The sequence below is a fragment of the Terrapene carolina genome, unplaced genomic scaffold, assembly GCF_002925995.2.
Source record: "Terrapene carolina triunguis isolate 2854851 unplaced genomic scaffold, T_m_triunguis-2.0 Scaffold231, whole genome shotgun sequence".
Taxonomy (NCBI): Eukaryota; Metazoa; Chordata; order Testudines; family Emydidae; genus Terrapene; species Terrapene triunguis.
This window is the reverse complement of record NW_020664582.1, coordinates 11,604,226-11,629,666: the sequence shown is the minus strand read 5'-3', so window position 1 is coordinate 11,629,666 and position 25,441 is coordinate 11,604,226. Positions and strand designations below refer to the sequence as shown.

Below are 25,441 nucleotides of genomic sequence, written 5' to 3'. Positions count from 1 at the left end.
AATTCTAAGATTGCAAGCTCTTTGGAGCAGGGAGTGTGCATCTGTACATGCTACACAGAGTGTATTGTTAGCACAGAATACAAAAATAGATAAACGACTGCAAAGGTTTTTTTTTAAATTGTCATTGACAATAAACATTAAGTTTTACATCTACATTTTGTTCACTGACAGAGGAAAAGCGAAGATAAAAGTAGCTACATAAGATGCCAGAAACAATGTGTCCGAAGGAAAAGTTTTATAAAAATTAAGGATTTTAAATGCATGCATGATATAATCAAATTAAAAACGGATAGCATAAAGCTGTACATTGATTGTTTGAGGGAAATTTAAATAAAGTCTCACTGAGGCTATTGGTAAAAATCCCAAACAGTACTAGACTGTAGCTGATAGAATACACTGACAATCTCATTTTAGCAGGGGAAAATTAAATTTTATACATACTTCCAACTTGAAAGTATTACGAAAGACTTGGGCAGTATAGTTTAAGGCTGAAGCAGAGGAAGCCAGAGTTAATTTGTAAAGTCATTATTACAAAAGTGTAGATTAAAATGAAGGTACCAAGAACATAACAGATATGAACAGCAGTTGTAAATAGGCTTTTAGGGGGAAAAATCAGCAATTAAGCAAAACTGAGCTACAGAAATTCTACTGGCTGTTATTTATGTAGTCAAACTTACAGGTTTTATTTTGATGGAGCCACATCTTGAAAAAGATGCATATAGAGAAGTTTAGTAACTCAATTAAAAACCTGTCTATTTTGTTGAGCATGCACCCCTTGCAATAAATTTGAGTCAGCACCAACAACAGCTCTGCAGTCCTCGGAAGTAGTGCTGATCAGGTGGTTGCAGAGCCCCTGCTAACAGCAATATGATGCAGCTGAAGAGGAAAGCACAATCCACAGAGAGGAACTGTAGCTACTCTCCACAACAAGGCGACCTTTAAGCATAAATCTTTCAGAGAAATGATGCACTGATACTGCAGAAGGGACTGTGGTAAGTGTGGGGTTTTTTGGTTTGTTTTTAATTGCAAAAGACCTACTGCAAAATTAAAGATTCGGAAATAAGACTGAAAATACTGGTCTATAACAATTGCATGTACCAGAAATTTGCTGCAGTGACAGTTAGATTTCATTCCAACGTTAATTCAGGTTTCAAATATACATGTTGGCTAGCTTTAGAGAATGGGAGTAAAGTTATATAAAGGAAGGACATTACTAATGTCTATTTTGGAATAGAGATGTGGAATCCGGATTTCAGGTTTCAAATGAGTTTGTAACAAATTATCTAGAGGAACTTCAACAAATCTTATTAAAGACAAATACAGTGTGCATGTGTGTGTGTGTGTGGGATTGCTACATTACTGCAGAGATTTTTAAGGCAGATCCATTTGACAGCCATTTTTTCATCCATCTGTGTAAAAGAGCACATTATTCCTAAGATAATATAGGCTTGAAATCACTAAAAAACAAAGCAGACATTGTATAACATTTGGAATAGACTTTCATTTTAGAACGAAAGCCCACAATTGAGCTCAAGGGGGAAAGAGATGAAAAAATGAGTTTCATTCTGCCACATACCTGTAAATGGAGGGATGCTTTGTAAACAATTATAAAAAGGACTATACCACAAAGGATATTTTTAGATTTTTTTTTTTTTTACCCAATTTCTCCAGCAAGTCATCAGTGCAAAGATGACCCTTACAAATGCATTAAGTATATTATCTATATTATAAGGGTGTCACTTTGGTATATTTAATTTCAGGCAACAATGGAATACCAGATACTGAAAACACGTCCTTGTCTACTGGTCCTTCTGATTTTTATTCCCACTGTTCTGTGCATTTGTCCTTCTAAGTGTACGTGCTCAGGAAACAACAGAACTGTGGACTGTTCTGGCAGAAACTTGACTACATTGCCACATGAACTTCAAGACAACATTACATATTTAAATCTGTCTTTTAACCACTTTGTTGATCTTGATCATCAGCTGACTCAGTTCACCAATTTGAGGACCCTTGATATTTCAAATAATTGGCTCAAGAACATTCCTGCTCATCTGCCCAAGTCTCTATGGGAAATATATGCCACGGGTAACAATATTAAAGTTCTTCAGAAACTTGATACAGCTTACCAGTGGAATCTTAAAGTGCTTGACGTTTCCAGGAATATGGTAGAAAGAGCGGTACTTATCAACAATACATTGAGCAGTCTCAAGTTTCTCAATCTCAGTAGCAACAAACTTTGGACAGTTCCAACCAATATGCCCTACAACATAGAGACGGTGGATCTATCAAACAACTTCTTAACACAAATACTTCCAGGAACACTGGTGAGGCTGCTACACCTCACAAACATTTATCTGCACAACAACAAGTTCACATATATTCCTGACAAAGCTTTTGATCGGCTCTTTCAACTACAAGTCATAACACTTTATAACAACCCATGGTCATGCAACGATAAGCAAAATATCCCTTACTTGCTCAAGTGGGTGAAGGAAACAGCAGCCATTGTGATAGGGTCTCCATGCCCCAATCAAACTATGTCTTGGATTAATGCCACCCCACTTTTGTCTGCTCCCACAGTTACAGACACTAACCTCAGGGGTAAAGGAACAAAGGCAGTAGACACGAATGGCTCTCCAATGGCAACTGACCCAATCCAAGTGACAAAAATACGTGAACAATTTCGAGCAAATGAAGTTACATTAAGTGCTACCTTAAGCCAAACTGTATTATTTACAAGCACAGATAGACCATTACTCCTCTATCCAGAAGTTCCGACTACTCGAAAAATTAGTTCGCATGAAGCAGCAGCCACACACACTATCTACATTAAAAATTCAACTGATGTGAACTCAAGCATGATGAGTTCAACAGGATCATCCACTACTCCCATGACCCTAAGTATTACCAGCAGAATGCTAACAAACTACTCTAAAATGCCTGCACAAAGCACAACTGCTACCTTAAGGAAAGAGGAGTCCACCACAAATATTTTTAACACTCATGCGCCCTCCAAAGCAAGCATTTGTGAGGTGTATTCATTCTATGTTGTAATGCTTAATGCAGTGGCAGTTCTGATTGGCCAAGGGCTTACATTTTCTTCTGAAAATTAACAAATTTACTCCAGTGAGAAATAGTTGGAGCAAAACCATCCAAGTCTAAGAGTGAATCAAATACAAGAAATTCAGTTTTGAAATTCTGACTCTGCTCTGTACTAAGCTCCTACTTATTTTAATGTCGTATTGAGTAAAACCAACCTATCAAATGCTTTGTTTTTATGAAATGTGCTTATTTTGTATTTACATTTTTAATTTTCCTTGCACAAAAATAAAACATCGGAATTTTATGTATTGGTTTTATGTATGTTTTATCATTAAACATCCAGAAAAAATAAAAGGCCTGTAACATATCTGCTTTTTCTGGCTTGATTTGCCAATCAGTGATTCTTGTAATACGGCTGTTATGATCCTCTAAGTTAAAATGAAATGCAAAAGAGGGTGAGGGGAAATAAAGTAAATTAAACCTGTTTCACTAAACAAAGTTATTATTTGTGGAAATATGGTTGTCATGTATATGTCTATGTTTACTTCATAAGTATGAAAGATATTTTAATATGAATGACGACCCACAGTTTTAAATTCAGGAATTAAAAATAATAAATTATTTTGGTATCTACTGGACTGGGAAAAAACACCAAGGAAGGCAGCATGGTCTGGTTTTTCAAAAGGAGAAATGAGTGTCAAAGGAATGGTTTCTCTTCCTGGCTCTCCCACTGACAGACCTTGGGCAAGTCACTTCACATCTCTGTGCCTTCAATTCCCCAGATTGTAAAAAGGGGATAATATAGACCTACTATGAAATTCTTGGATAACAAGCACTATAAATAAAAAAGTGATTGCTAAATGTAATTCTTTAAAATTTATTTCAAGCACATCTCTAGCAAACTAAAGCCACTTACTCCATTGTACTTAAAGGAAAATCATTACATGACTGGGTCATGATGTACCTTCATACTAATTTTGATCTGCAAAATGAATTGCAAGCAAATTTACCTATGCAAGATTATACAGCGTATGTCAATTACAGTAAATATATGATGATCGACTAATTAAATAGTAGAATGTACTTATTTGTCATTGAGACAAACCCTTGTGTTTTGAGAGCCATCAAGGCCAAGAAGGCACGAAATTTAAGAGGAACTGTCTAATCAATTTTGTTTTATGTGCCCACTTCCTTTTCTCAAGGGGATGAGCTCATAATTTAGCATGAGTATTATATTCTGCACACTACTGAGCAGAGTTATACTTACATGCATGGTTCCATGTACTCTGCTGCAGAGTAGAGCTAAACTGTGCAGCAAAGGTACTTGCTATATCCTACTGAAGGTCTGCAGCAATGCGAAATACAGAGAAAAACTATTGAAAAAAGAGTTTTAATGAATTTATAACTAAGGCTATGATTTTTTCATGGAGGTTGCGGAAGTCATGGAATCCGTGACTTCCAGCGACCTCCGTGAATTCAGCCCCAGAGGCTGGGAGCAGCAGTGTCCCCCAGTCACCTGCAGAGCACCCTTGCCGCCAAGTGGGGTACCCCGCAGCACCCAGCCGCCAGGGGGCAGTCCCCCCTCCCACAGAGCTCTGAGCAGAGTTCCAAGTGGCCCCGCAGCTGCTCAGCCTCTGCAGGCGATGTGGGTACCCCACAGCTGAGCTCCCCATTTTGTCACAGAGATTATTAGTAAAAGTCAGGGACAGGTCATGGGCTTCCATTAATTTTTCTTTATTGCCTCCGACCTGTCCGTGACTTTTACTAAAAATATCCATGACAAAATCTTAGCTTTATTTATCACCATCACTCTCTTAATATTTCATTATTACAAGCCTTTGTTAATGTTTGCCCACGCATTTCAGGCAGTTGCTTAATTTCCAGCGTGCCACAGGATCCAGCATGAGGGTGCAGCAAAAGCCAGGGGACCCCACTAGAATTTAAGTTCAGCATGTTGTACTCCCTTTTGGCTGCTAGGCAACGGATATAGAATATTTACAACCCTCCTTTTAGCTATCTGGGAAGTGGAAGGAGGCAATGGAGAGGAGCACTGTGGGAATAAAGTGGGAAACGAAAGCCAGGCACTTGGGGATAGGGAGTAGCTGGGAGGGGATTTCAGAAGTGCTGCAGGAGACATATTCCAGTTCCTTGAATTGAGGATACTGTTGGAAGCCACTGATCTGCAGTGCCTTTGTCAGAGAGGCTGGTAAGGGGAACTCCTCATCAAGATTGCACACTGAAAACAGAACCGCCTCTGTCTCCTTTGTAGAAAAGGAAGAGGCTGGCAGGAAGCGGAGTTCTATCTGCTGTGAGTGGGCATGCTCCATGCCAGATGCTAAAGCAACAGATTGAGGGGCTGCAAAATTTTCATGAATAACCATCTCTGCTTTAGAGCTAACCCTAAAGGTAAATTCTAAATTTAATTCCATGGCCATTGGAATCATAATTCACAAGGCTTCTCTTCTATGTGAACAATATTTCTATGATCAAAAAACGGTCAGAAAGGGATGAGCAAGCAAACTGCTTATACACCTCTACCCCGATATAATGCAATCCGATATAACATGAATTCGGATATAACGCGGTAAAGCAGTGCTCCGGGGGGGCAGGGCTGCGCACTCAGGCGGATCAAAGCAAGTTCGATATAACACGGTTTCACCTATAACGCAGTAAGATTTTTTTGGCTCCCGAGGACAGCGTTATATCGGGGTAGAGGTGTATTTTAAAATCTAACTGCAAAGTATATGTTGAATGATGAGACTAAAAAACTCAGTTATTTCACTGACATCCAATTACACAGTTTTTAATATTGAGTTATTGGTAGTGCTCCTCTGAAGAAAATAAATATTCACCATAACTATTATATATCCTCCAAATGCCTCACAGCTATCGATAGGTTAAGACCGTACCATCACATCTCTGAATAGTCTTGGCTTTCCTATGCAAATAGGTCATCCCTTTCTGAACATGGTACCCAGTTCAAAATTAAAACTTCTGGTGTTATGGAGGAAAATTGGGGCAGTGACCAAATAAGAGCAAACCTAAAAGGTTACCCTGACACACTTTTTCTGTGTGTCCTTTTCAGTTATTAAGCTAATTTACAATTAGATCGTGCCATTGATCTCAAAGCCCACAGAGATTTGCAGATAGCTAAAATATATATGTTTACCCACTACAGAAAAGCAGCTACTTCTTGGGTAAAACTAAGCAACTAGGCAGCTGTTTAGCATCTAAGAGTATGTAACAGTTGGGACAAGAAAAGAAAACTTACAATCTTCCTGATCTTTTGTATGGAGATTTTCGGTAAAAAGAATGTAATTACTCAAGTTGAAATGTAAACAATACTAGCCCTTGAGACAGGGGTGGGCAAACTTTTTGCCCCTAGGGCCACATCGGGGTGCGAAACTGTATGGAGGGCTGGGTAGGGAAGGCTGTGCCTCCCCAAACAGCCTGGCCCCGCCCCCATCCGGCCTCTCCCACCTCCCGCCCCAACTGCCCCCCTCAGAACTCCCCACTCATCCAACCCTTCCCCCCCGCTCCTTGTCCCCTTCCCGCCCCCTCCCGGGACCCCACCCACTATCTAACCCCCCCATTCCCCATCCCATGCCCCCCCCGAACCTCTGCCCTATCCACCTGCCCCATTACCCGCCTCCCACCCCGAAGCGCCCCCTGCTCCCTGTCCCCCGACTGCCCCTGGGGACCCCCTGCCCCTTATCCAACCCCCCGGCCCTGTGGTTGCAGGGGAGGGGGAGCTGTGGAGGAGGGGCCCGGGGCTAGCCTCCCGGGCCAGGAGCTCAGGGGCCAGGCAGGACTGCCCACCTCTGCCTTAAGAGCTTACCATGTAACTTCAATGACCGCATAAAATCAGGGCCAACAGAAGCGTCTCATGATAGGCAAACCCAACCCTTCCTATCTGCCATTGAGTCTGATGTAACAGATTTATCCACTGGTGTCAATTGGCTTTGATGAAAATTTTACCTCAAATCTACTCACAATCATCAGGTGTATTCCATGCCACTGGCCAGGACATTTAATAAATGGCACTGCCAGCAGCACAGTGACCCCAAGCATGCTGATGCATTAGCTTAGTACCAGGAGGGGGGGAAAGTGAGAGAAAGAGAGACACCAACCATCCACCACTTCCTGAATCAGGTATTTCTTGGAACTCTCCCCTTCACATATACTAGTCAAAACCTGCTTAGCTTGTGAGATATGACAGAGGTCACAGAATAAGGCGAAATGACTGTGTTGGGATCCACTAGGCATAGCTACCAGGTAACTCGGGAGAGCGGAAGGCCAAAGTGTTGATGAAACTCTTTTGCTTTGGGCCTATCTGAAACCCCCAGACTCCATCTTGTGAACTCTCATCTACTTCTGTGCTAACTGCTTACATGTTAAAGTAGAAATGTATTGGTCAGTGTTTCTAGCAGATGGCTGCAGTTTCACTCACACTAGCAGAAATAATAGAGATAAGGAGGGAACAGAGAGATAGTTAGTTTGTAGCTGTTTTCCCATATATCCCCAAGGTATTTAGTGCAAAGGGTCAAGGAACGTACCGTGTTCTCCCTTCAAAATGACAAATGTATCCGCAACAGATGTCTCTTGTATCCCCTTCCCCAAAATAATATGTATTCTGTGTAACCTGTTATCTATTGGTCAGCATAATGACGTAAAAAGGATGAGAACTGAGTTGTTTGTTACTGATTATAAAAAGGGCCTATGTCGCCCATGTAAGGTGTGTCTCTTCTGGCACGAGCCGAGGAGCGCCCTCTCAGCTGACTGACAAATAAAGAACCTGGTACCTGTCTTTATGTCTCTCCGTGCCTCCTTGGTGTAATTAGGTAAGCTCCGGGGGGAAACGGGCCCTATTTGGCCAACAACTGGACACACCTCGGCTGCAATCAGAAACATTCTCCTACACTACATAGACAGTAAACTCGCTCTTGCTGCACAATTCATTTAATCATGTCAAGTTCTGTTGGGTGTGACAGAATGAATCATGGCAGCAACTCTGAAATGCTCTAAGTGTGTGTGCAAAGAACACTTAGTTCATGTTCAGTAAATGCTAAATGCAGTCTAGGGAAAAATCCTCTTGTCCAGCATGTCCAGGACAACCAAAAACTTGGTTAGGGCAGGTAATTACTGCATACACGATGGGCTGCTATCTGGTTACCATATCGGAAATAAGGCTGGAGATGGAAACTGGCCACCTGTGTTTTCATCTGGCATTTTGTGGTTTCCTCTTCATGCAGAGGGACAGGGGCTCAGGCAGGTGAGGAGTGGGTGGCAACAATATTAGCAATTAGTCACAGCTAAGAGGTAATCTGAAGCAGTCGTGAATATGTGGCAGTAGAGAATCAAATCATAGGTGGAAAGGGAACAGTATGCAGCCCCCCCTTCACGTTATTGCAAAAAAAAATCTCCCCAAATCTTAGGACCAGCCTTCTGTCTTAAAAACTTACCTACACTAGGGATAAGTTAAGAGGTCCTCTGGTCAATAGGCTGCTTGCAGTAAAGCAGGCTGAATCATAAGGCTCTGCCAGCACTGTTGCTGAGCAACTAGAATTCATAATGGATAACACATTTGCCTACTTACTCCCTGCTCTAACAGCAAGTCATTTGCATTCAAGATAAATGTAAAGAAAATAAAGAAATAAATTAACATGAATGCAAATACACAGGATTACATGCACTAGCTTCAGATTTTGTTCAGTACTGTATTTGCTTTCATTCCATTCTTTGATTACAAATATATTTTCATGCTTTTTTTTTTTAAATCACTTGTTGCCATGGTTACACACAAACATCACAAAGCCCTGACAAAACCAATGTTTCAATTTGACTCTTCTGGGTGTGGACACAATGGAATCAATCAGTTTTTGCTTTTCTTTAAATGGTAAAATCATTCCATCCAAATCACTCCTAAGAAAATGTTCTTCATCGGGTGTAAAATTTTTCAGAATACTTATAAAACACAATACAGCATCATCTCCCTGTGTGCATAAAATGTTTTAATATTAGTTTCTTCCATGCATATGCTAACAATTTTGGATTTTTTAAACTTAATTTCATTTCAGTACTTAAGCACTATGTCAGTTTGTGCATATTAATTGCTCATCTTTAGCAGCAACTCTTTTCATTGTTACGCAGTAGTTACAGCTTGCAACTATATATACTAGTATTGCCAGGCTGACACTTTAGACAAAACCAGCTGAAAATTAGCAATTGTAATAGACAAAGGATTAAAAATTTTAAATATTACTTAGGAGACCAAATTCTACTGAAGGACAACAGGACATAAGCTCCTAAATCACTTTTGAAAACAGTGCTTTGGAAAAATTTTACCCAAAATTTATGACAAACCATTATTGTCTCAGAGACACTTAAAACGAAAAACAAACAACCCTGCAAAATCTATCTCCATAGTGTAGGAGTGTTAAACATATGGACTGCGAGTTGTGTTTGGCCTGCACCACAATTTCAGATTTTCTGGAATCTACGATTAAATTAAAAAAGCTTCTAGCCCTCAGAGCTGTCGAGATAACCTTCCAAAGGCTAACAGTATAATCAATGCACTGCCTGAGTCCATGGACTGCCTGACTCATAGGTATGAACTCCCATGTCCCCAATTAATCCATTTAGAGTGCCAGCTTTTAAGAGCAATGTTAACACTTCAGAGTCAATATTCATTGTTTAATCACTGATCATTTTTTAGTAAATACAACGGGAGTAGGGGGGAATGAAGCACACTGGGTTGGGAATTAGGAGTTGCCTCAGGGGGAAAAATTCAGAGAAAGGACAGAGGAGATGAGAAACAGAAAAAAGGATGGGGAAGAGAAAGGCTATGTCTACACTGGCACTTTGTTAGCAAAACTTTTGTCGTTCAGGGGTGTTAAAAAACACACACACACACACACACACACACCCCCGAACGACAAAAGTTTTGCCGGCGAAAAGCGAACAGTGCTTTGTTGGCAGGAGCGCTCTCCATTTATTACATACAGCCCATGTTCTCCCCTCAACTTCCCTGCAAACCTCCTCTTGACATCCATGTGCATTCCACAGTGTAACGTGGGGAGTACACCATTCTGAATTTATACCGCACCGCCTAATTACCCACAAAATTTGGCTGCCTCTTCCAAATAGGTTTAATAGCCTTTGTTGGGAGAGGGGGGACTTGGCCTAACATAAATGCCTTTATATCATGAGACAGGGCTTAGATAAGGAGCTAAAAGTCACAACCAGGACTATAACACTAGATAAGTCACCAATCAGGTATTACTTTTTTTAGTACAACTATACAACGAAATAACCAGTACAGTGCCTGACATTAGACAGTGCTCTCAAGCACGAACTTTCATGAGGGAAAAAAATGTCTTCAGTCTGTATTAATTCCTCAATCCAAGCACTGCAAAAAGGAAATTAACAAAATTAAGCTGTCATCTGCAAAACACTTCCACCCACCCTTGCCTATCTGTAGCACATATTCATCTTTAATATTTCTATTAATATTTGAATCTTAGCTTTTCAACACTTTAATACAGTTTTACAGGAATAGAAAAGTGAAACCGTTCATTCAAGTGTGGACAGAGCAGATCCCATATTTCTTCTAGAGCCATTATAATCCAACAGGTATGTAGGTAAATACTTATTTATATTGTTCTACAGAACGTTCACACACTCAGCCTTATTCTTTCTAAATCACATTTCTTCAGCCATGTCCGAGACACTGAGGGCATGGCTACACTTGCAGATGTAGAGCGCTGGGAGTTAAAGCAGCCTTCGGAGACCGCAGCAGGGGAAACGCTGCGGAGTGTTTACACACTCAGCTGCAAGTGCATTGGCGTGGCCACATTAGCAGCTCTTGCAACGCCACAAAGAGCAGTGTATTGTGGTAGCTATCCCAGCTGAAGTGGCTGCAACATACTTTTCAAATGCAGGGGTGGGGTGGAGTGTGACAGGGAGTGTGTTGTGTGTATGTGGGGGGAGAGAGTGGGTTTTTGGGGTGCTAAAAGTGTGTCAGCATGTTGTCTTGTAAGTTCAAACCACCCCTCCCCCTCGCCTCTCTCTCTCACACTCACAGCAAGCAACATTCCACACTAAAGGCTTGCTTTGTCCACGAGCAGATAAGCATGCCGGATGTCAGAAACGGAGCTTTGAAAGGGGATACCCGCATTCCTACAGCCGATTCCAAAACAATGACAAGAGTTGCCACTTGACTTAAGGGGATTATGGGACATTTCTGGAGGCCGATCAAAGTGCAGTAATGCAACACTTCATTCACATTTCAGCTGAGGTGCAACAAGCGTTATGCTTCTCGTGGAGGTGGATTACCAGAAGCGCTCCAGCTGCAGAGTCCAGGTGCTCTAAGTGCCTTGCCAGTGTGGACGGGTCGGGAGTTAGGGCGCCTGGGGCTTCTTTAATGCGCTCTAACTTGCAAGTGTAGCCAAACCCTTAGGCCAAGTTCTAATTTTTTGTATCCATGCTGCCCATTGACCCCAATGGATATGCAAAGGTGTAACAGCTGAATTTAGTGCTATTTCAAGTCATGGGCTTAACCCCTTGTCAAGATGGAACTCAAAAATTACTATGAGTTTATAAAAGTACAGTAATGACTGAGTAGAAAAACACCTTGTCGTGTATCAAACACATCCAAACTTTGGAGAAAAATTCCCCTTTGGGCTGAAAAGCAGTGCAAGAAAGATCAGCATATTTCTCCCCACTCCGCCAGAAAGTTACATGCCTGTAAAATTCGTTAGCAATTTAGCAGGAACTCAGAGAACAGAGGTTATTCCACAATTTTTTCCTGACACAGCTAAGAGTAAGAAACAGATTTGTTATATATTTGCAACATAATGTGAGCCTCATTTAAAAATTAATTTATCTAATCCCTTATCATCACTAACATACTATATGTAAAGAGCAACAGCGGGTCCTCTGTTGCTTTTTACAGATTCAGACTAACATGGCTACCCCTCTGATATATGTAAAGAGACACTATACCACCAAAAATGTACCTTAATTGCATGCTTGATTTTCTAAAATTCCTTTCCTATAAGAAACTCTGGGCTGGTTATGCTCTCTTGCTTGACCTAAATAAGCAAGGAGTATCCCATATTTCTACATAATAGTCCACCATATCCAGAAACTTCACAGAACTCCTTGAATGCTGCTGATTTGATCAAGGCATAAGCACATTCTTGGAAATTTTGAAGGGTTAAAATGCTTTCAGGGAATTATTTTACTTCTTTTAATCAATGCTGATTAGAATTTTTAAAAGAAGTTATTTACTTTGGGAAACAGAAATCCAATCAGACATAGGTAAACAAGGAAACCAAGCCAGCTATTAGTTGGCTTTTGATTACATCATTATGAAGTGATACTTAAATAGTAGGAAAGAAATTTAAAATTAGAGACAGCAGTTTCAGAGGCAAAGGATATCTAGCAACTGAATTCATTTCTCCCTAGAGGATCTGAAACAATAAAAAGGTATGAAATTATATGATTTGCTAAAATTGTCTCAGTCTTCAATAAATGGTATTAATTGCTTATTTTTTACCTGGCTTGTGAACTTTACCTTAAGTATTTTGAGCTTGGAATCAGACAGCTCAAAGCCTGATGCCTTGATATTTAATAAGGAATCATATTTTAGGTTGGCTAGTCGTACATGTGTTTTATGTAAATTTTGCTTACAGACTGAGAACTTTCGGTGCTGATCTCAGAACCTTTTGTTAAAATGTAAAATAATTATACTCCGTGTTGAGTAAGTACACGTGAAGCTTATATTATTCTGTATTTTTTGACTGGACAATGTTATACTAATTGATCTCATGCCTTTTTAGTAAATGCTTCTTTAAAAAAATTGCCCAAAAAGGAACTAAGTAAATTGGTTAAACTGAGTAAGTGGGAGTCAAGTTTTCCAAAAGGCAAAAATTTTTGCACTGTCTGCTAAATGGGATTAAGGAATCATGGCTGATGGGTTCAAGCAAGTTTATTGCTCCCTTTGCTTTATTCAGACGTGACAAGAATCATATTCCCATTGTGATTTTTTTTTTAATCCTTATGTGCTACAAAAAAAGGCCATACAATGCAGTGTGTTCAGGTAGGAAGGAGGAGCTCTGATAGTTGCAAACAGGATTCTCTTTATGTTTTACTGTATGGGAACAGTTTATCAGGAGAGCAGTGAGCTAGATCAGTCTGCTGTTTACCAGAAAAACAAAAAGTTTTTAACTTGTGATATTTCTTCCACATCCTCCCTCCAAAATAGAAACAAGATGCCATTCAAATCACACCTGGCTGTCCTTGTTCTCGGGCTATGTGAGCTCCATTTAATTGGCAGTGTAAACAATGACAAGATTGCCCTCATTATCCAGACCAACAACAAGGATAAGGCAGCTCCCACCACTGGCGATAAGACCACCCAGGACAAGGCTGCCCCCCACAGCCAGCCCACCTCCATCACCCAGCTGACCAGCAAGGACAAATCCCAGGCCCCAACCACCACCCACCCCACCAGCAACGACAAACGTAAGACAGTCTCCACCACCCAGGGCACCTGCAACAACACAGATAACACAGTCTCCACCACCCACGCCACCAGCAACGACACAGATAACACAGTCTCCACCACCCACGCCACCAGCAACGACAAAGATAACACAGTCTCCACCACCCACGCCACCAACGACAAACATAAGACAGCGTTCACCAGCAACGACAAAGACAAGACAGTCTCCACCACCCAGCCCAACACGGACAATGCTCGATCAACCACAAAACTTCTAAAGAAGTTGACATTGAAAAGTGATACAACTTCTCATCCTGGAGGCTCAGCTGCTACAATCCCTTCAATGTTTACTATTGCATCACTGATGTGTGTCCTTTTGCTGTAGATTTAATGCCCCTCTTCTACTTTTCCACACGTAATCACTGATACCAATGTCATTATGCTAAGAAGTCAACTCTTCTCGGCACCACTTTCCCAAGTGGGGTGCATTTTCATTCTTTCAGTGGGCTCTGCAACCTTTTCAGATTAATTCTTAAATTATGTGATATTATGCCGTATGCAACTCTTTGTTAAGGTGTCTTCCTAGCCACTCCAGTTTTGTTGTCACCCCATTGTCAGCTTCATTACCCACCAGTGTTTAGTTTATCACTATCCCCAGCATGCTATGTAGGTTCCAAGATTTTCCTAGACTATGACTATTAAAGCTGTGGGATTCTCAGGAAGTTGGGTTATGGGGTATTTGCTCCTTATATGTGGTTTTCTGCTTTTAACCCAAGCCATGTGGAGTGAGCTGTGATAATAGGGTGACGGGTTCTATATAAATGCCTGATGTTCTTATTGGTATCATGTCTGAAAGATGGTTCACCTAAAACTATTTAACTTCTGTATATGCAATAGTGCAGATTTAGTATTTTATTGTTCACGTGGCATTATCTAGTTTTTAAACAATTTTTCCAAATAGTTTTGTGTTATTCACAGCAATTAAAAATAAGTTGGGGTTGTCCAATTAGAAGCAATATTCCACTATTACCCATGTTATTTTAAACCGGGGGCGGAATCAACAAAATTCTTTAAAAGCTACTACAGATTCTTCAAAATTTGATAGGTGTTAAATACCACAATGGACGGAAGCATGATAGTAAAAGTAACACATCTAGATAGAGCAGAGAGCTATTTGTTACATTACTTTTGTTTCAAGGAACTTTAAACACAACATCATAATAAATAAATAAATAAAGCAGCATACAATGGTAGGTACTAATTCTACAAATGAACGAACAAGACAAAGGAGAGGAAAGGTAAATTATTTTCTTGGATTCATGCTCGGGTACTACCTGGAGTGTGCCAGCATTCAGCATGCTTTCTTGGCAAACAAGAGAAAAACCTGTCTCTCTCTCGAAAGGCTTTTCACATCCGACAAGTCAGTTTATTTACTTGTATTGAACATGACCATACAAAGTTAATCTGTTCATATCTGTACTCAAATATTCGGGACTGAGTAATTAAGATACTCTAAAATGAAGCCTTAATGAAAAGGCAGTACAACAAATACACTAGCTATGCCTTGTAAAAGTGTTAACATTCTTGTATTAAGGAAAGACATGCCAATTTAAAATCCCTTGCAGTTCTATTTAGCAGTCAAGCTTTTAAAAAAATTCTGTAAAAATGTTTTAAGGTACAATTTTTTAAGTTGTTTCTTCGCCATATTGCTATGTCACAATTAAAATATACCTCTATTCTGCAGTTAAAATAAAACAGTTTTTTTCATATAATCAAACAGCCAAAAACCTACATAGCTGGTCTTTGTACAATTTTTGGTTTTAAATTTTACATTTTTCAATATTGTAAGCACTCTCAATTACATATTTTCTGAAAAGTTTGTTCTCCCATATTAGCTCTCCCAAGCATCAATCATGGTTCCAGCAGCACTTTGGTCATCAAAATCCTCTCATTTTCTTACCAAGTTCACCTTTTTTCCATTCCTGTCTAGAGAGAACAGAATTGTACATGCTTCCACTTAATCATGTATAGCCTTCTTTGTAACCCATGGATGGGTTCTTCCTTCTTCATTGCTGCTCAGCAAGAAGTGTGTATGTGTGGGGGGAAACCATGTAATCCAACCTAACGAGGCTCAAAATGCTTAGCTTTCTAAGTGTCACCCTTTAATAGTCCTGTTCTTAGTTTTTGAAAATTCTCATCATATGTGTAACTGTTCATACAAGACAACTTCCACAGACAAACAGGACAAAAACTGGTCCAAAGTCAAGAAAGAGGATCAACAATGTCAATGCCAGTTCCCATGAACAAAACCAGTTCCCATGAACACTATGCCAACTCTCAAATATGCAGCTGAGCTCCAACCAAGGCAGCGTTTTAAGACTCCATAGTTGTTAAAACATAACCTCTAGCTCAGACACACAGATGGAGAACCCACGGAAAGTCTCAAGGTGCCTATTTGTTGGTTGTGGGAAAGGAGTAAGAGTTGGAGTCTTTTGTGGAGGAGAGGTCAGAAATGGTGGCAAATCTTGGGGAGGAAGAAACTTATTCTTAAGCAAGTGAGGGCACACAAAAAGGTTCAGTTAAACAATAAAACCTGTGTCTCTATCCATCACCATTTTATTGGAGCACAGCACAGAATTAAGCACACAGAAAGAACTGTATTTCCTCTAGTCTACAGGGACTAGATTTGTGAATTTTATTTTTATTGGTGTTATTGTGGGAAGCCTGGACTGAAGGAGTGCGTTTTGTGTAGTCCTCTGAAGGAACTGAGGTTTGTGGTCATCCTGACCTCTCGACACAGAATGCGAGACCAAAAACCAAGAAAGCTCTGTCTATTAAACAAATCACATGGGGCTGACAGTTCCACTATACTTGTGCAATGGAGCTGTCACAGGAAGTCATTACCATGAGAGATCAGGGGGTTCCTCATATAACTTGGGCCAGTCTTGCATACAAAATTAGAGAGAACAACTGAAATTTTCAATATGACCTCGTATTCAATATCAGAGCTCTCCTCCAGTACTTTACCGTTCCTATTTGTATCTTGATCTTTGGCTCCCATTAGCATCCTTATAGAAAAGAAGCACAATATAAGAAAAGATCATTGTCCATTTTTGCAATCTCACTTTGTATTTAATATCCAGTTTTATTCACTAAAGAGCAAACAAAACAAAATCTAGATAATTACAGAGTTGTTTCTTGATTTTCAATCTACTGGCCAAAGGAAGGACAGCAAGCCAGTTTTAGAAAAATAAGTCTAAGCTTTCACTTAAACTCTGACTCACAATGTTTCAGCTGACCAGTTTTGAAAAGGATCCAGTCATGATAGTGACTGTCCTTCCAATCCCTTCCCACTATGGCCTTCCGAATAGGCTCCATCCCTCTCTGAGATATGCCTCACTGAACATTTTAAGAGTCATCCACAACTACATGAAAGGTCACAATATTTCATCCTGTCCCTCCAATTTTATGAGCATTATATTTTTATTTATAAAATGTCCCTTCTGGAAGTACAGCATTTGATACAGTACACAAACAGGGATAGTACAGAACTGGGGGGAAAGGTATCTTACAACTTCTCCTCTCTCCTTACTCTCTCCTTCCATTAGACAAAGAGAACTCATAGTGCAGTTTAAGAATATAGCAAGCTAAATAGACAGGCCTTGCACTTAGCCAGGAAGGCAAGTACTTGTTCCCCCGTTAAATCAACAGAGTGAGTCAGAACTGAGCACCCTGAACAATACCCTTCTATAAGCCCTCTTGTTTTAAATCTAGGTATTATTAACTCAAACTCCTCAGCTGACCTCAACTGCCATGGCGGGGTCAGCGGTTCTCAGATACCCAGAGCCTCAGCCATATATTATTGACTCTCAAAACCAACATCCTACTGAGCAGAGAAAACACTTTTCACTCATAATTCCATCTCTCAATCTTTTGATGATAGTATCCAAAAAGAAATACTCCCAACAATCTCTAAAATAGACAGCAAATGAACATGAGTGGTAGCGAGGCACGAGGGAGCGTCATGTTGCACTTTACTTGCCACTGCTCATGGTTTGCTCTCATGTATGGTGGAAGACTTCAGAGATATGGCTTGGAGTGCAGTGCTCCGAGCTATTAAGCAATAAAAAATTAGAAGCCTTAGGCATAGCTGCCAGGGTGAACCAAAGCAGGCCTGACCTTAGCAGAATAGTAACATGCCAGGTATTAGCTAACCAGTAAGCACATTCCTGGTCTGAGAGGATGGAACAAAAACACCCAGAGCTCGCAGGTAACTACATACAGATTGTACAGGAACACATTGACGCCCCCGTAAGAGAAGGATGGAATGACAGGATAATAGATGAGGATGTTTTGTTCGGAACACATTGACGCCCCCATAAGAGAAGGATGAAATGACAGGATAATAATGAACAGCATATAAAATGTAATATGTAACTTATTTGTATCAGTGGATAAAAGGAGTGTGGAGGGAGGGGCATCTTTGTATTGGCCTAGGGGATAACATGATGTTATGTTAGCTGAGCTGGCACCTTATTGTGGGCATACATGGGTTAGGGTACCCGTAGTTCCTATGAGGCACTAGTGCTGTGTTTTGTTGACAATGAACCTGGCCGAGTGCCTTCGCCACTGAACTGAGCCTGTGGTCTTTCAGCAGACTTCGACGTTACTCATACAGAATCAACAGGCTGCACTCTCTGCTAGTTCAGCTAACACTGGCGCTCCAAGAACAGCAGCACAAACAGCATTAACATCACAGCACTAGCACAAGAACAACAGAGACCAAACTATAAAAACAAAACTGATATTTCTACTTTGCTAAAGCTAAATTAAAAGATCACCAGAGAGCCTACGAATGAAGAGAGCATACAAAGTCAAACTGAAACGGAGATTACTAAAGTAAGAGATTGGCAGAAGAAAATACAACAATACACAGAAAAAGAGATAATGGGGGTGGTGGGTTATCAAAGTTACCTTTGAGTACCGGGCATTAAAAAAGGAACAGCAATCTCAGTGATGGGTGCAGAAAGACAAGGACAAGTAAATAAGAACTGACATGATAGTCACAAAGTGTTTCAACAGTTGTCACTTTAGATGGCTCATTTAATTAGAGCAGGGGTCGGCAACCTTTCAGAAGTGGTGTGCCGAGGCTTCATTTATTCACTCTGATTTAAGGTTTCGCGTGCCAGTAATACATTTTAACGTTTTCAGAAGGTCTCTTTCTATAAGTCTATAATATATAACTAAACTATTGTTGTATGTAAAGTAAATAAGGTTTTTAAAATGTTTAAGAAGCTTCCTTTAAAATTAAATTAAAATGCAGAGCCCCCCAGACCGGTGGCCAGGACCCGGGCAGTCTGAGTGCCACTGAAAATCAGCTCACGTGCCGCCTTTGGCACGTGTGCCATAGGTTGCCTACCCCTGAATTAGAGGAGCTAGTGGTCACTCCAACCCCCTGGAGGAAGAGAACTTGTGGGCCAGAAGCCGAGAAAGCTCTGTCTCTTACAAGTAGAAAGCCAGTCCTGAGGCTGACAGTTCCACTGATCCAGTGGAACGGAGCTGTTACGGGAGGTTTTGATCATGAGGGGTGAATGGTTCCTCAGAAAACATGGGAGAGTCCCACATACCATTTTGAAGAGGTGGCTTAAGGACAGTGGGACCAGAGTTTGCTGTGTGACGCAGGAACACAGATAGACAGTTGTCACTTCCCCCAGTTAGTTGTATGCCATGGAAAGTATTGAAGACTATCTGTTACTAACAAAGCTTTGGACTGAGACCTCCTAACAACTGAAAAGTATAAGAGGGGAGATGTGGAAAAGAATACTGTGCTAAAAATGATCCTAAATAGCTAGAACGGCAAGTATGGATTATTAGGAAGAGAATGAGCACTTACTCTGGTGAGAAGGTGGGTACATTGCTCAGAGTTTGGGAAGGATGGGTTAAGCTATTTTACACAGTATTTTCTGGGAAAATAAACTTAAGGTCAATAAAACTCTATAGGGCAAAGTGACAGTGTTTAAAACCACATGCCAAAATGTTTTTCCTGTTTGATGGATGCTGGACCCTGCCATCAACAATTTCACAGACTAAGGAATCTCCTTATCAGCCACCTAGCAATATAATATTTGGATGCTAAAATTTTGTACCCATCAAGAAATGCTAGAAAATCTTCACCCAAAAACATGGCATTATTGTGCAAGGAGTCTGATTCTGGTTCAGTTAGATAGGTATAGCTTCTTGCAATCACTGTATCATAAAACAGCTAATCAGCTTCTGCAAGATGTTCCATATCAGCGATGCGATAAGCTCACCAGGGACAAAACCTTGTCTTTCCACTGTGTGTCTTTTGCTAGAGAGAGAAGCCTGTCCATGCAATCCAAGAGGCTGGGGGTCTCAACCTGGACCAGAAAGCACAGAATTTTTGTTGCAAAACTGTTTATTCAGGATTGTTATGCTGATGGAACAGAACTATGGAAATGGGAGATAGCGCCTTTCACTTCTAGATCACAGCTCAAATCCAGCCCAGTAATGAGAAGTCACTTTGTAGTGGGCTATGTATAAATGCATTGGTAATGCCAGTTTAGTTCCCAATGGACAAGCTCACAAAAACGACTTGTTAGCAGCATCAGCACAGAGGCCAAGGATGTAATGGGAATGGAAACCAAACATGCCTGTCATTCCTAGAAGTGGACCTTCCAGGTGAGGACTGAGGGACATTGAATGGTATGTGGGAAAATCTGCCATTTGTACTCCAGTGGTTCTGTGGAGGAATTTAATCTCCAGGGTTGTCAGCCTACTGGCACCTTTTCCAGGACCACTACATTTAAAAAATATCTTAATCTCCTGGCAAAACTTGTGTATGTTTCCCCAATGAACATTAGAAGAAAAGAGCTGGATACATTAAAACCTGCATTTTGTCTGATTTATTACTTGGATATTAGTAGGAAGTTCTGAAATATGAACATACTATTCCTTCCCTTAAGCAAGCCAGTAAGTAGAGTTAAATAATTCTGTCTATGTTTTTCTTCCAGAGTTGTCCTAGTTCAATGAGTGCTCAACTACTAGTAAACTCCCAATTAAAAAAAATCCTGACTGTAGTGTTTCCTACTTAGCTTTATGAGTTCACCCTTTTCAACTTTTATGTAGGAATATATTAAGATTAAAGTTTATACACCTGACCTTAGGATCCGTTAGTTAAAAATGTGTTGACTGCCTGACAGGCAAATACTCCCCCCTGTGGACATGTTATGAAACCCAGTTTATACATTAATTCAGCAGAGCATAGAACAATTACAATAAAACTGTGCAACTATTGCTGCACTACAAATGGCTGTGGGTACACATTACACGAACAGCTCCCTGCAGTTCCTTGGGCTTTTCTTGGCTCATCACGGACTTGTTCAGACTTGATGGTGCTTCAGATTTATGTAGGGTGACCAGACAGCAAGTGTGAAAAATCGGGACGGGGTGGGGGGTAATAGGAGCCTATATAAGAAAAAGACCCAAAAATCGGGACTGTCCCTATAAAATCGGGACATCTAGTCACCCTAGATTTATGGTACATCACAGCTTCAGATTTCTAGTAAAGTCACAGTGGAACACAGGTGGCATAGCTGCAGGACTACATTCACTGCCACCTAAGGGGAGCTGCACATATAAATCACTATGATTCACAATGTTCCATAGCAACTTTCATCCAAAGATTACTATGTGCTTTACAAAAGTGCACGTTCTCCCTAATTTTCAGATAGGGAAGCACAAAAGATTGAATGACTTTCAAGTCAGAAATAGAATCCAGGCTTTCTGACTGTTTCTCGCACTATCCGCTGGACAACACATTTCAAATAATTAACTTACTACTCTTCCTGGTAATTTGTTCAAGTCAATACGGAAAATGCATTTCAAATGGTATTCTGTTTGTTCACTTAGCAGTGAAATCTTAAGATATTCAACGTGTAAGGGCCCAGGGTGCAATCTTGTGAGGTGCTGCAGGCAAGCAGTAACGCATTAAAGAAATATTCTCTACTCCTACTGAAGTTTGGGGTCCTCCAAATATTCCACTAAGTGTTCTACACCTTACAGGATTGAGCCCCATAATGAATATCCATTAGCACACTGAATGACTTGAAGTTTCTCAGTTGCAGTACTCATCAACTTTGTAAAGTTCAACAAATGGAAACCACAGTTACCAAACAAGCAACTAAACTCAAGTGTTTCCTGGTACACCACAATGCAACCTTTTACTTTGACAACAAGTTTGCATGCAGCCCCGGACTGCGACCATCTCTTTCAACTTCAGATAATATTTGTTCCCCCCAAACAAATGCTGAAAAGCAAAACTGGGACTTAATTGCTAAAAGCCAATGATGAAAACAATTCTCTGATACAGTAGCTGATTTTGGTGACAGACTGAATATTTTAGGTAGCAGCTCAGCTACTTCACTTAAGTTCTTTCAGTACTCTTGGATGCATATCATGAAGTCCAGGTGACCTGCTGATCAATTTGCTCAGCCACTCCTTTTTTGAGATACCTCAAACCTGACAATATCCCAGTTTTATTACCAGATAAAAAACACAGTACATATGGGATAGGTATCTCTCCAACAGAAAGTTAACCCAAGAAGCGTTTGCTAAGGATGCCTTACAAATATAGATTTAAACAGGTATTTGGGGTCCCTGGTGAAGAGACATTTTAAAACAACTATTTAACTCTTAAATTCTCCCCTTCCTCCTCCTCTCTGTAGGGATGCCTCATGGGATTTATTTTCTTTTAAGGAAGTGACACTTTGGGCCTAAACATGCCGATGGTATCCCTTCAGCACCATACCTCTCAAAATGCACATGGAAGAGTGCATCACATACTGATTATTTTCCCTCTAACTGCCAGCATTCCAATGGAACTTAGCTGCCCATCACTCATCAGTCAGCCAGGCAAGGGTTAAGATGATTTTAATTGCTGCACTAAGTAAAACCACTAGGTTGCTTAAGTGTCCAATAGCTCCATCTATTCAAAAAAAGTTGAACATCTCAGCACCAAATCTCTCAATGTTTGGTAACAGACTTGAACAGCAGTGTACTATGTGCCTAGAAAACCTCTATCATGAAGGCATTTTTAAGCCTGAATGGTTATGCTATTTAGTCTTTCCCCAGAATTATAACATTACTTTTATGTAATGAATTAATTGTAGACACCTTTGCTTCAGTGCTTTCAGAGTACACCACAAGATAAAGTGCTAGTAAATGTTATGCATATGTATACACCCCCCCATAATTTCCAGGAATGAAAGAACTCTTCTCTTCAAACGATAAGGCTTTTTCATACATTACTAATGAGGAATACACATACAACGTGTCAAATCATTTTACAGAAGACATACTGTATATGCTGGAGCTGGATCTGTTCCTTTGCACAGTTATAGCCCAGACAGCATGAACTTTGTTAGATGGATTATCTATCCATGGCATTTGCACGCCCAATTTCCTGCTTGAAGTGGATGAGCAGCTAACTTATGAATTTTATTTTCCTTGACATGAAATGAGGCAGTTTGTGCTGGGGAAAAAAAATGGAAGAGAAAGATGTGGCAAACAAACAGCCTTTTATTGCTGGTTGAAACCAGGTGTGTTTAATAAGACATCAGAGGTATGAACTTAAGACCAGGCCCTGTCTTCTGATGTAAATGGAGGGGGCTGAAAAACAATGGCTCTCGCATCGAAGGAAAAAAGGTAAAAGAAGAAATGGAGGAAACTGACTCTGCAACGTTTTTGCCCCCCCCCCTCTAGCCCTATTCCCATTCCCTGTAAGCTCCTCTCTCCCGTGAACTATTCTGTAGGTTGGGGGAGAGGGGGAGGATCCTATCTGAAATCTTATTCTGCCGAAAGCAGAAAAGGTTAAAAATATCTGGCAGTTCAACTATGAATGAAGAGATCAGTTCTATAAGAAGCTTTCCTACTATCCCAGTAATGCTGGACTATTTATGAACATGATATTCCATTTGAACCCCACAACTTCTGGAGTTATATCCTGGGCAATTAGCTACACTCCAAACAATGTGCTCAAAATTGTTTTTATCCACTTTACTGGCCCTCTCTCTTTAGAACTATGGTAAAATACTCTTCACTGCAGACAAAACATCTTTCCTTTACTGTACCTTATAAGTTGGGGACCTTCTGGCGTGCAGCGCAGAGCCAGGACAGGTAAGGACTAGCCTGCCTTAGACCAGTAGCACCGCTGACTGGACTTTTAACAGCCTGGTTGACGGTGCTGACCAAAGCCTCCAGGGTCCCTTTTTGACCGGGTGTTCCAATCGAAAACCGAACACCTGGTCACCCTACCTCTAACCTGGAAGTGTTCCTGCAAACGTTTTCTTTAAATTCTGATTCATTCTGAAGGAAAAAGTATGTTCTAAAGTATATTTGTATAAACCCCAGGGATAAGTCATTTCTGGCAGGGATGAATGGGTATCACTCAGAGAGGAGGGAAAACTATCAGAGGAAAAAGTAGTGACTCCAGCTCATCCTTCAAAATGGTGGTGGAATTGTAACATGGAATCCTAAGAGTACATTCCAACACACCACTGACTACTCCTCTTTTCACAGGACAAACATAAAAGACTTTTTTTTCCAAATAGGCACCAAAATCAAGCAGATTTAAGTCTCATATTGGGCTGCTAAATTACTAGTTGTTCTGGGAATCATGTATTAACATTTTGGGAAGAATTTTGAGGTCTATGGCAGACTCTACCCAAAATGTTGGCTATTAAAAACATCCTTGAACAAATGGTAACCCGGAAAACTCACCAGCATGCATTTCCATGCCTGACTTGTATGCAGTGGTCTCTCCCATTGAAGATTTGCAGCTGGTTTGATGAGACAATAAGCTACCAAATTCTTTAAAACTCCACTGAATTTAGCACTACACACGTATTTTAACATCTTGTCTTCACACAATGTTTCACTGATTTAGATACAAGTAAGTTTAACAAATCTATTTGGTTAAAATGGATGCAAAACCCTGTAGGGACATTCCTAATTCTATTTATTCCTGGCTTATATCAATTTAGCTTAAATCTGCCTAGAATCAAAGTAAGCTAAATCAATATAAACCAGGCATAAACTGAATTAAGAATGTCCACACAGGATTTTTGCATCTGTTTAACTAAATTAGTTAGTTAACTCCTAACTGGAGTTCAAAGTGTGTGGTCCCTATCTGTATTCCACTGTGGGTACACCATGCACTCCGTATGACTGAGAACCAAGCTTTCTAGCAAGTAGTGTCCATTAGTCTGCTCTCATGAAGTTGCTTTCCTTGAATGTGTACCAAAGTTCCACCTCTACCCAAAATCAAGGACAATCTGAAGCAGAGGGGAAGGAAGGTGGGTAGTGGAATACAAATAGGAACCACACATCTCAAAGAATTCCAGTTAAAAAGGGTAAGTACTTCCCTCTCCTCTTTGAGTGATGGTCCCTATGTGTATTCCACGATAGGTGGCTGAAAAGCAGTAGTCAGAGAAGAGGAGGGTGCGAGGATGTAGGTGGTATGGCTGCTTGTAGAACTGCCATCAAAAAGTCAAAGTGGACTTCTAGCAACTCTGGGAGTCTCTGTGAATATGAAGGAGATGGAGCAGCAATGAGGCCAATGTTATAATTTCTGCACATGTACCTGTGAGAAACCAGTTCTCTAGACAGAAGAAGAGAGTGGAATCGTCCCATGCATGGTGTGCTGCTACTATGGAAAACACTTTTATGAAGACTTTGGGTGCAGTTGCAAGGCTGAATGGGAGTACTCTGTATTGCTAGTGGTCATGGCCTGCCACAAATCTGAAAAAACTTCTGTGGGAAGGCCGAATATTGATGCAAAAGAAATCATCTTTCATATTGAGAGCTGTTAAC

General features: G+C 40.5%; 2 protein-coding genes across 2 annotated transcripts in view; one reads left to right on the top strand and one right to left on the bottom strand.

Moving 5' to 3' along the window:
- NF1 (neurofibromin 1) overlaps window positions 1-25,441 on the bottom strand; it is a 171,086-nt gene that overhangs the window by 61,301 nt on the left and 84,344 nt on the right. The gene's annotated exons all lie outside the window — the stretch shown is intronic.
- OMG (oligodendrocyte myelin glycoprotein) lies at window positions 915-3,393 on the top strand. Its single transcript, XM_024195429.2, has 2 exons — window positions 915-992; window positions 1,761-3,393. The coding sequence occupies exon 2, from the start codon at window positions 1,767-1,769 to the stop codon at window positions 3,114-3,116; it is 1,350 nt and encodes a 449-aa protein (XP_024051197.2). The 5' UTR covers window positions 915-992; window positions 1,761-1,766; the 3' UTR covers window positions 3,117-3,393.